The sequence below is a fragment of the Periophthalmus magnuspinnatus genome, chromosome 7 (genome assembly GCF_009829125.3).
Source record: "Periophthalmus magnuspinnatus isolate fPerMag1 chromosome 7, fPerMag1.2.pri, whole genome shotgun sequence".
Classification (NCBI taxonomy): Eukaryota; Metazoa; Chordata; class Actinopteri; order Gobiiformes; family Gobiidae; genus Periophthalmus; species Periophthalmus magnuspinnatus.
Genome location: NC_047132.1, coordinates 8835698 through 8847813, shown reverse-complemented (window position 1 = coordinate 8847813; position 12116 = coordinate 8835698). Strand labels below are relative to the sequence as shown.

Genomic DNA, 12116 nt, shown 5'->3' with positions numbered 1-12116 from the left:
AATTTCCTTGCATTTTTTTATTCTAATCTCAGTGACCAAAGATTAGATTGGTTTATATTAGATTAGATTAGGGAAACATCTGATGGACTATGCATGTAGTTTTTAAGACCTTTCTTACTGATACTGGTAGGTCCAAAGCTCCAGTTTTGCATTGGATTATAGATATTTTTCATTCCTCCTCTGATTTGATCTGTGGTAGTTGCAGGGAAGTTGGTCACACTTCAGACAATGCAATTTGTACAATGTTGAAAAGAACTGGAGGAGAGGCCATAGGCACAGAATTACAGCCACATCAGTCAACTAGAAACTTTTGCTGTCTGCTTTCTTCTTTGTAGAAAATAAAATTATGTTCTTGCATCATTGAATTTGGACTTTGGTAAAGCATTCACGTTAATGACAAACTTAGCTCATAAAATGTTGAGTGTGAAAATGCAGAGCTCAGACTTTGATTCACACCTAGAGGAAATGTTTAGGGGTAGATGCTCTGCATTTTGAGCCGCATGTACTTACACTGCACAATAGTATTAATTTTCCTGACCCTTTGTAGCTTGAGTAATCTTTAGATCAAATTTCATTAGTCTATATAAAAAGAAGCTAACGCCATCTAATATATTGTTAGTTATCATTTGTGTAATGTTTATTTATTTATTTAGTGTTTTTAATCTAAATAATTTAAATGGTAATAATGAATCCAAAAATAACCCAGGTCCCCAAACCTTTCATTGACCTCACGCTTATACCTGCAGGGGTGTACACAATACATATCTATAGAAAATGATGAAATAAACAGGCATTTCCACCGACAGAATACTGCAGATGAATATATAAAACACTTAATCTCAAACTTTATCTCTTGTGGATTTTGTGAAGTGCTGAATTTCTCCACATGAGGGCGACAAACGTCCATGTACCGTCTACAGAACTGCTCTGATTTATTTATTTTTCTTCATCTGTGCATTGTTTTTTAAATTACTTTAAATTACAAAAGAATACATTTGTCATTGTTGGGTTTTTGCAGACCACGACTCCCTCTGCCCGAAGGTAATTTATTATTTCATAACCGTATTATTTTCTAACTTTTAATTGTATTCTTGGAAGAACTGAAAAACGTGTAGCTTAAGGGCATGAATATTTCAAAGTATTGCCTGAGTGATTTAACTTTGTGCATAATATCACCTGCCTAGACTAGCCAATAATTCATCTGTTCACCTTAAATCAACTTTATAAAGATTTTTAAAAAATAACACCGGTCCAAAGTTGGTGTTTAAAGGCGCGCTGTGCAACTTTCTTGTCACCATGGAGATGTAATTGTTTTAACTGGCACGTCATTAGACTTAATTATCTCACATTTATTCTATATCAGGCATAAAAGATTGCCAAAAAGTGCCTTGATAAGCATCCATTGTTACAGTGAGCAGAGTTTACTTGCCTCTCCATAGATCTGACCTGTAACTTACCTTAGTGACTCCACCTGCTTTTCTTCTTGTTTATAGAGAAATGCCACTTTGTGAAACATTCCAGACAAAGCAATCACATCTCCTTTTAGACAATCAGATAGAAACTCAAGAAACTCACACATCATTGCGCATTTAATTTTGTGTAAAGTGAATGGTTTTGCACGTTTTTTGCAGGATAGCGACCACGTGCGTTAAAAGTCACTAGTATTGTGGGTGGGGATGGGTCACAGTTTTTAAAAAGCCAGTGTCAAACTTTACAACAGCGGGGGGGCACGCTGAGAAAAGCCCGGGCGCGTGAAGGGCAGTGGCGGGGTTGGGCCACATGTGGAGAGGGTGCGCTGCTCGTGTTCCTTAAACCTCTAGCAGCCGCAGCAGGGTCTTCTAGGTGGCGTCTGCTCCCTCCTCTTCGGGATCAGCTTCTTCCCTTTCAGCAGAAGCACTCCCTGAATTCCACTCCGCCTTTTTGCCCACACTCTGCCCCGGCTCCAGTCACTCACCTCAGCGCGCAAGTCCAACTTAGTTCCGCGCTGCGCCAGAAAGAAAAAACCAAAATATCCTCAACTCCTGCAGCGTTATTCTCCTCTTTTTGCAGCAAGGATCCGTATTTTTACCTGTTGATGTGGTCCTACCGGGTGTGGGACGGTAGAAAAGTGTGAAAGAGGCACCACTCCGACGCGCAGGAGCGGTGAAGGGACATTTTCGCTTCCAATCCCCCCAGCGTTAACAGCTCGGTGCTGGGTTGCAGTTGGAAAATGACCACTTCTCCTACCGCTTCGTTTTATGGACTAACCCTGTGCTTGCTCCTCTCATGCCACCTGGTCACGGTAAGGCTGCAAACTTCACGCATCTTTACGTAGAAAACTATGTGCAACTATTAACTTGAGCGATGCATGCAGGTAGAGTTTAGAAGTACAATGCAGGTGAGATGGATTTCAGCCAAGAATAGACTTAAAACAACCCTAGGAGGTCAAATCTGCAAGTCCCGTAAGGATATTTTAAAAGCAATATGACAAACTAGCCTCCTGTTGAGTGAAGTGGCTAAGTTTGTCCATAGGAACAAGCTATTCATAGTCCCCCAGGAGTACTAAAACTTAGGCTGGCTGCACACTGCATTGCTCCTTGCTGTTACACGTGAATGCATAAGCTCTGATGTACATTTGTGCTTAAAACTCTAGTCATTCTTGCTCTAGTTTGTGTAGTTTTCTTCACCCCTCATTAATTTACAATCTTGCACTCATTAAATCTGTGCATTGCATTTTAGTGAGTGATTACATGAGCAAAATGCAGTGCTCTTACAAGTTTGGGCTTCCAGCTACAGTTTGTGCAAAAGTCTAACTTCTCCACTGCTTGTAGGCGTAAAGTTTTGCTTATCTTTCTTATTTAAGCTATAGTTGGTGCAATGAAACTTGGAAAAAGAAAAGTGCTTCCAGTTTCTAATCGTTCTCATTCTCTCATCTGCACTGTATCCTGCTGCCACTGGAACATTTGGTATTAATCATGGTGTGGTTCATCACTTAAAGTTTGCTTTACTTGAGCCTTATCTGTGGAATGAATCATATGGAGGGGTTTCTGTTGCGTCCACTGCTGCTGCTCTGCATTAAGACTCAATAGTGAGGTTAATATCCGCTTTTGGTCCTCCTTTTGGTTTACACTAGAGCTTTAGTCGATTAATCAGTTTACCAAAAATTGTATTTGTTGACTAATCATTTTCTGTAGATTATAAGGATTTATATGGAACAACAGTGCAAAGGAGCAGTGAGTGAGTTAGCGGAATATTTTTAGTATATGTAAAAAGGCAGATTAAACTCACTATAAATGTAATCTGTTTATATAAATACACCGTTTCCTTTTTCTGTATAAATAGGTGTAGTCTCGTGAGTGCAGTTTGGGTCAAATACCCAAAGATAAATATTTTTAAGAGCTCTTGCCACACCTCCTTTTTAGCCTTAGTTTACATTTTATTTAGGTGACTCAGTCCTGATAAAGACTTGGGTTGCATTGATTAGGTCTTGGTTTAGTTCTTGTTTGGACCATCTTGGTGAATCTTGTAGACCCGGTGTTGTAGTTGTAGAAGAGGTAGTTCTGGCATAGTTCTTGTTTATGCATTCTTTTTCCTTGCCTCTGGTTTAGTCACAGTTTAGATTTGGTTTGATGTAGTTCCAGTTTGGGTGTCATAGTTTTGACACTCCTGGTTTAGTCTGTTGTGTAGTTCTGATCTTCTCCAATTTAAATCTTGGTTAAGACCATGTTTTGTCGTGGTGTAATCCTCATTCTGCAGACCTGGTTAAGATGATGTTTCTGGTTTAATCCTAGTTTATTCCTCATCATTATGTTCATATTCCACCTAGACCAAGGTATACAAGTCTACCCTCAGAATAAACCCCATCCTGCTGCCTCCTCCCTCACTTATAGTTTAGATACTCTTGGTTTAGTCCATGTTTAGGACCTGGTAAAACCTGGTTTTGTCCTTGTTTAATCCCTACATTCACCATGTTTAAACCAGACCAAAGTATCCAAATCTACTCTCTCATCCTGTTGCTGCCCCAATTCCTCCCTGATGTAGTACCTTAGATAATCCTGGTTCAGTCTAAGGCCTGGTTTTGTCCTTGTTTAACCCTACTTTATTCCTAGTTCTTACATTCACCTTAGTAAACATAAGATAAATCGAGGTAGGGCTGCACGAGCTGGGGAAAAAAAACCCCAAAACATCTAATTGTGTTTTTCCGACGAGCATTGCGAATTCCCATTATTGTAGCATAAATCACAAATCTAATGGATTCTGTTAAAAGTTCACATTTCACAAGAGTAATATAAACTGACACACTATTACAACAATTACATTTTAGGACCTGTTTGTACAAATCTAATCTACGGTGTTAGCAGTTTTAAAAAGAATAAAGCATGATATCTGAATCCTGTTGACCTCTCCCTTACCTCCCTGGTGTAATCTTTTAGATAGCCTTTGTTTAGCCCATGTTTCGGCCTAATTTTAGTTTAGTTCTGGCTTTAGTTTAGTTTATTCCTTGTTCATGTTTTCAGAATATTCAACAGAAACTAGATAGAACACGCTATAGTCTACAAGTGTACTGTCGGATACTGTTGCTGCCCGATCCCTCCCTGGTGTAACAGCTCAGTTATTCTCGGGTTAGTCCTTGTTTGGACTTGGTTTAGTTCTAGCTTTATCTTAGTTTATTCCTAGTCCTTATATTCAACATAGACCAAACAAAAGTCTGCTCTCTGTCACTGTTGCTGCCCTGTCCCTCCCTGTTGTAAAAGTTGAGTTATTCTTGGTTTAGTCTTATCTTAGACCCAGTTTTGTCCTTGTTTAATCCTTGTTTATTCCTAGTCCTATATTCTCAGTGAGTATAACCAAGGTGCGTATAGCATACAAGTCCACTCTCAGAATAGACCCCATTTCATCCTAGCCCCTCCCTCTGAAAATCCCGTCTGCCGCTCTCACCTTCATGGCCTCCAATAAACAGAGCTGTCATGCTTGAGATATCTGTGACTGGCTGCGCGTTGATTTGATCTCGAAGCAAATCCCCCAGAATGATGAGACACAGTGGCACTGGGCGGCGAGCATAAATCTTTCACCTGACCATAGTAAAGGCATGTCCGGCTCAGAAAAAGATACAGTTAAAGGCTTTTATGACTTCATGGTGTATTTAAGTTTCAGTGGCTCTGAGGTGCTATTGAATGTCTATAGAGATCACAGGAGCTACGCTGGAAAAGTTGTCCATATAAGTTACTGAAAAATATTGTAGTAGAGGGGAAAAAATGAAGCGAAAAGGTGCACCGTGTAACTTTTATGATACTTGTCTCCATGGCGCTGTTAAGCTTTACCTGGAATGTTCCGCAGTGTGGTATTAAACTTGTCTAGTGTCCGTGGAGTTGCAACCAGGCCAGATTTGTGGAGAGACGACCCCATTAATAGCAAGAATTCAAGGTATTTTTCTAGCAATAAAACCCCATTCTTTATTTATTAATGTTTTACAGTATGGAATTTAGCTTATCTCCATGGAGACGAGCAGGGGATGCAACCAGGTCAAGTTACTGGTCACATCTGCAGAGAGGCGACCCTGTTCACAGCAGTAATTTATAGTTTGCGACGTATTTTCTAGCAATGAAACAACATTCTGTATGTATTGTGATGTTTTACAGTATGGAAGTTAACTTATCTCCATAGAGACGAGCAGGGGATGCAACCAGGTCAAGTTACTGGTCACATCTGCAGAGAGGCGACCCTGTTCACACCCATAATTCATAGTTTGCGAAGTATTTTCTAGCAAAAACACCTCTTATTAAAAAAGTAATGTCACACTGTGGAACTTTCTGGACAAATTGTATTGCTTCCACAGTATTGGCATTTAATGTATCTATATCCAAGCCAAATTACAGGTCAGATCTGTGAAAGGGCAGCCTCACTCTCAGTCAGTAAAAATTAGTAAAAGTATTTCTGCGCAGTACAAACAGGTACAGCTACATAGCACATCCCTGAATAGTTAGTATTTCAGATATTTAAAAAACAACAAAACAAGTATTTCGTGACGCTCCCTGCCTGTTCTTACACTGTTTGGGTTTTCTATTTGTGCTGTATTTAACTTTGTATCTTCAGTGTCATCAACCCCCCAAAGCTACGCCCTCCCCCGGGTGCCCTTATCTTCTGCTATCCGCCGCTGATAGTGGAAGTAACCGAAGACAAGCCCCCATTTTCACCACGGACGGAGATGATTGACTACCAGACCCCTGTCCGACAATACCTTACTAATTAGATTACACCACACCACACGGAGCATCTGTTTTTTACATTACGACATTGAACTGTAGCAGAGGACAGGGCCTTGGCTGCGTCTTAATTCAATTATATCCACATAGAGGTGTTCGTATGGGGCACGCGCATCGGCTAAGAACAATCAAAGTCTATAAAATCCCACACATAGGAAGCAGATATCAATCACAAATAGGTTTAGTGTATCCTGCAGGGCTCGGCTTGTATGTGTGAGGAGTAATGTAAGGCTAACTGCAGTCGTTAGAAAGTGTTAAAGCAATTTGAAAACGATCTGAACTTTTAGTGAAGGTAGATCTCAATCTCTTAACCAGGAGAGGAGAGAAGGCACATTATTTTTGCACATTTTCTCCAACCACAAAACCTCTTTATTAATAATAGTTTGCTAGTTTCAGCTCAATTTAACACTGAAAGTCAATAGAATGTCATATTTTTAGTGACAAATTGTTCTAGCTGTTGACATTGCCTTTTCAGTAATCAAAAAGCTTCACATAATTTTCATTTAATAGCTGGTAAGTTTCTGCTGAACCTTCCCTTATTGTTATTCCTGATTTAAAGCCACAGTGTGTAACTTATAGCTAAAAAATGTTGGTTATTTTTATTGTACTGAAACGCTTGCAGACAGTGAGTGGGCTTGCATCTCCACAAAGCTGACTCTTACTTGGCCTGGAGGAGGGCTTGTTACCATGGAAATGTTGTTCTTTTGGCTTAAAACGGATCTATCTCCGTGGAGGAATGTTCCGAAGTACGGTTTTGAGTTTCTATTTCCACTGATTCATGCAGGTGACATGCCACCACCTCCAGAAAGTTGCATACTGTGCGTTTAAGTATTCCGTGTACCTTCATGTATTACATATATAGCCTTGTTCTACTGCTACTGAGTCCTGGTTCATTGGTCTTTATTAGGTTGTTTATATGAGCACTTCCACTGACGCGTTTGGCCCAGAGTTGTCTCCGAGTTTAGCCTGCCACAAGTGCCTCTCGGCTGGGGGTGGCGGTGGGTTGGTGAGGCTCTGGGGGGAAGGGCGGCCTGGATTCCTATCACTGGTGTAGTACTCTCTGTTGATGGAGTCATTGGGGCAGATTGTATTCTTTTTATGATCTTCGCAAACTGAACCTTCTCATCTTGTGTTAAATGTTGTGTCCTTAAGCACTTCGTGGGGGAGATGTATTTAGTCTGAACTGGGTAAATTATCAGGGAGAATGTGTTTGGTCTGTGTGTGGGGCTAGTGCTGCTTCTGCCCACAGCCAATGAGAGCGGTACTAAACATGGCACATAGTTACTAGCAAAATATCAGCTACTTCAATTTTCATTTCATAAATATTGGAAACGAGTGCATTTCAGTACTGTATCTGGCAATGTTGTGAATTAAAGGTGCGCTGTGTAACTTTTCAGGTAGATTATCCCCCAACCTGCTTGTCTCTATGGAGATGTTATTGCTACGCCTTAAATTTTCCACAATATGGTGTGAAAAATATCTATCTAGCATTTATTTCACTAATGTTTTTATTGCGAAAAGTATCTCGACAGACTGTATCTTTCCTGTGAGAGGTGTCGCCTCTCCATGGATCTGACCTGTAACTTGGCCTGGTAGCGTCACTTGCTTTGTCCTCATGAAAGCAGCACAGTTTAACTCCGTACTGTGTAATTTAAGCAAAGGAATAGCATTTAGTTCCATAGCCCTGTCTATATATTTTAGATAAAACGATTGCACTGTTCCTATAGCCAATCTGCCTGTTTAAATTGTCAAAAGTCCTCAAAATGTCGCCTACGAACTGGTAGCTGAAGTCTATGAATAGCGTGCACTGTCCATTACGTAGCGGACTGTATGAAGTTTCAAAGCTGTGCAGAGCAAACACTCGCTCCACTCCACAGTTTGAACAGCGGAGGAGGTTAGCGCCCTAAGACCCATTCACATAATTGCTTGAAGACTGGCCTCGGTCAACATCGCAGTGTTGAATTATAGCCCCCCAGAGGACCCCATCTTTACCTTAGCGGGACAATGGGACAGTGAAGCGGTCGGGTCCATATGGAGAGCAGGTTTGTGGATTCTGCACTGAGGTGTGACCCGGGCTGAGATGGAGGTCACAGGGTCGGTCTCTGAACCTGAGTCCATCACGGTTCACAGGATGGAGCTGATTTACGCACTGAAGGCCTGAGCTCGTTCATGAGATGATAATGTCAACAAAAGGCCGGCTCATGATGGGTTTATGTAGTCTAATTGTGATTTTAGTGATTTATGTATGGTGTTTATACAAGCAGTACTGTTTTAGGGCTGAGTATACCTCTGTAAAGTGTCATACCTGTTAAGTTCTTGGCAGTCCCTACACACATGGATGTTAAAATCTATAGTAAAGTATTTTTTTATGGTTTTTGTATTTGTATGTAATGATTACCCCCAGTTTGTATTCTTTAGGTACTGAGTTGCTATTTTAAACTAAGTGTTCAGTACTGGAACCGATACCAGATACTGCAAAGCCCTTCCAAAAAGTCTACAGCAGTGGTTATTTGAAGTCAGTTTTACTGTTATTAATTGCAACCGTTTACAATCACTTTCCCTGTTACTCACTCAGCCAATTTGAAACCCCTGGGGCCTTAGATTTCTTATCTTGAGTTTCCACGTCAGTATTTCAACACATCTCAATGGAAAACCGCCATACCCATTAGCGCTGTTATAATACTAAGATTACAAACTCAATTTTGATACTGAGGAAAGACTCAGTAGTTGATACCAAAATCAGCTCCGCCATACTTCAAATAAATATACAGTTTTCATACCGCTTTTAGTTTAATCCTATGACGCATACAGATACTTTAATACAGTTTGTTGATTTGTTGTGTACTCTTTCCTCTGTACGTTCTTTTATATGTGGACTTTGGTACCATCCCAGCTCCAGTCCCCCTCCCTCTGTCTGATCTGTCTCTAAACACAGCTGCACTTGTACATGTGCCGACATGAGCCCACACGTCTAGAGATCGGCGAGTTGTAACTGGAGTCTTTCCATTCACACCTCTTCACTCCTCACTCTTCATCACTCCCCCAAACACTCTTCTGCTGTTGATGTCATTGTATTATCCAGAGGGCATGTCTTACTCTTTTCAGCGTATAATGTCGTCTATACACAGTGGTTTTCTGCCCACCTGGTTCTTTTTATAAATCAATTTTCGCAAATGAAAGTAGTTTGACCACATAATTGGAAAGTTGCCTGTCAAATCCAGAATGATATCTCTATGTATTTTTTTATATAGAGGGATATCTGTCCGGTCCACACGCCCTTCGCCACAGCTCGAGTCAGAACCAAACATGATCTTGGAGTCAGATTTGTTTATTTCAGCTGCGTTGTTACGTGCCATTTGGTCTAAGATGATGGCAGGTAACTAAAGGATGTAGAAGCAGGTGTAGAACAAAAACGGCAGCATGGAGTGGTGTCCAAAAACATAAACAATATAAAAATGTACTGAAAATGACTGAATCTCAGCTAAGGTCGCTGCAGCGGAAGACTCACTGATCTGGTGGCGGCTCCAGGCTTTTATCTCCCAGGTCATTACCAGCTGGCTAGGTGCGTCTCATCAGCTGGTGGGTGGATTTGGGTGGGTGGAGGCGATGCAAAAAAACAAAACAAGTAGAATGTAGACCGTAACAAGCGCATGTGAAATGAAGGAGCTCATTGGTTGACAATCAGGGAGATCCGCAAGTGACCAGAAGAAGTGTGTAGGCCAGGCAAGAAAACTAGGATGCCAGGATTTTATCAATAATTGGGATTACTCAGTTTGCAAAAATAATCATCACAACTAAAAAGTAGTCATTTTAAGGTTGTTTTACCAAAAATCAATCCATAGATACACTCAACCCTTTTATGCCTGTTTTTGGCACATTAACTTGATCTTATATCACAAAGTTTGATTTCATAAAGCTGGTCACATACTAGAGGAGTAGAGAATATTAGACTGTTTGGTCAAGGTGCCAATAATTGTGAATAACTGGTAAAAATCGGGACATTTCTTCTCACAAAAATCTCTCCACTAAATCTTCATATTGTGTCTTCCCTGTACTACATAGCAACATCTTCACACTTCAAACTGTTTTCATCATGATTAACTGCTTTTGAAACCTTTGGTACCGCGGGCTGCTCCTGGAGGAATGAGAGTCTCACATCGACGCAATTCAGTCAGACGCCTTCCCGGTTTTCTTTTCCTTGAACAGAAGGTAGTTGGACCTCACATGGTTCATAGCGTCATGAAACAAACCCGTAAATCTAGTCAGCACATCCCAACCTATTTTAAAACACCTTTATTTATCGAATAACGACGCGTGCCTTTGTATAACATTTAAGGATCTCCGAAGATGTAGTAATTCCTTCGGTTAAGTCAATATCTGCTGTTTCATCACTTAACAAGCCTAACTCAATTTAGCACAGCTCTTGAGCACCGAATTAATCAAGTAATAAACTCAGAGTTCAAACTGGGGTCACAGGATAACTTGAGGACAGACCACTGATACTTCCATAGAGATAGAACTCGCCTCAAAGTCCCTGTATTTACTCAAGAATAAATGATTAATATATTTTAGATAGAGCTTTATATCTCCTCCTGTAGAGATTATGATACCTTTTGATGAAATTGGATGAGGCCGGCAGCGGTCTCTTCTACACCGATGGGGGGAAAAAAAAAAGATCCATCAAATCTTAATACTAACTTAAATATAAAGAACAAAACCGCTAGACGATTGTTCTCGAGTCTCAAACTGCCTGCTGCACTGGCTAGTTCCCAAGTCCACACCTATTAAACATTCATTGAAATGCTAAGTTCACAGTATTGCGTATTCCTTTGAAGGTGAAGGAGCTGTCTGCAACCCATTCAATTTGCTTTTGTCTTTGTAAGTGGCATTGACGTGAACCAATTGGCCATTCTACTTTCTTGTACCGCGCCCCATTGTCTCGTACAGACCCTCCCGACTGATGGGGGTGGCTGGCCTTTTCACACCCCACGGTTTTCTGACTTAACTGCGTGTTATAGTTTGTAAATAGGCATGTCACGATAACAAATGTTGAAGTGCGATGTATTGCTGAAGCAATTATAGACGATAAACGATAATAGTGAAACCAAACCGTAAAGTAGAATTATCCCCCAAAAGTATTCTAAATGGACAATATTGTTAAAACTGTGAACTGCAATGAATAAATAACTTAAACTAACACTTAAATAGTTAGTTTGTGTCTATAATGAGTCATGGAAGTTATTAATTCAACCTACAGAACAGAAAAATCTTCTCACAAGTAGAAAGAAAAAGTCCCCATGATAAATATTGACACCCCAAAATTATCGTTCCATCCATCACGTATTGAATGATAAGGCGATATACAGGCCTATCTGAAACACAATACATTGCTATAGAGGAGTATCGCGATAAACGATAATATTGAAACTATTTTATGCCAATGACAAAATAAAACATAAAGCAGGATAATCCCAAAAAAAATAAATAAATAAATAAAATGTACATGATGAATATTGAGCCCCCCCCCCCCAAAAAAAGTTCTAGCTTTTATATATTGAACAGTAAGTCCATATAGAGGCAACAGATCAAATTAATTATATTTGCAAAGTGTTGAGTTTGATTTAAATCTATTTTCTACTAGTTATCTATTGTGAGTGCATATTTCTATTCTCTTGCTGTTTTTGAACTTTGTGTTGCAACATTGAAATTTCCCCATTGGACAAACAAAGATTCCTTTATTTTAAATAGGCTAAATTGATTATATTGTTGAAGAAAATATAAACGATAATATTGAAACAAATTTATGCCACTGACACAATAACCCAAGAGCAGATTTAAACTACAAAAAAATATTTGAAATGTACAATATTGTTA

The 12116-nt window shown here is 39.9% G+C and overlaps 1 protein-coding gene across 8 annotated transcripts in view; it reads left to right on the top strand.

Annotated features, from left to right (window-relative positions):
* The first annotated feature begins 1879 nt into the window (after positions 1 to 1879).
* Positions 1880 to 12116, top strand: part of hspg2 (heparan sulfate proteoglycan 2) — a 179653-nt gene continuing 169416 nt past the window's right edge. For 6 of the 8 annotated variants that reach the window (XM_055223337.1, XM_055223338.1, XM_055223339.1 and 3 more), the window contains exon 1: positions 1880 to 2281. In XM_055223337.1, the coding sequence (XP_055079312.1) occupies positions 2210 to 2281 (72 nt within the window). In that variant the 5' untranslated portion in view covers positions 1880 to 2209. The remainder of the gene's footprint in view (positions 2282 to 12116) is intronic. The other 2 variants (XM_055223342.1, XM_055223340.1) reach the window with 1 other exon arrangement.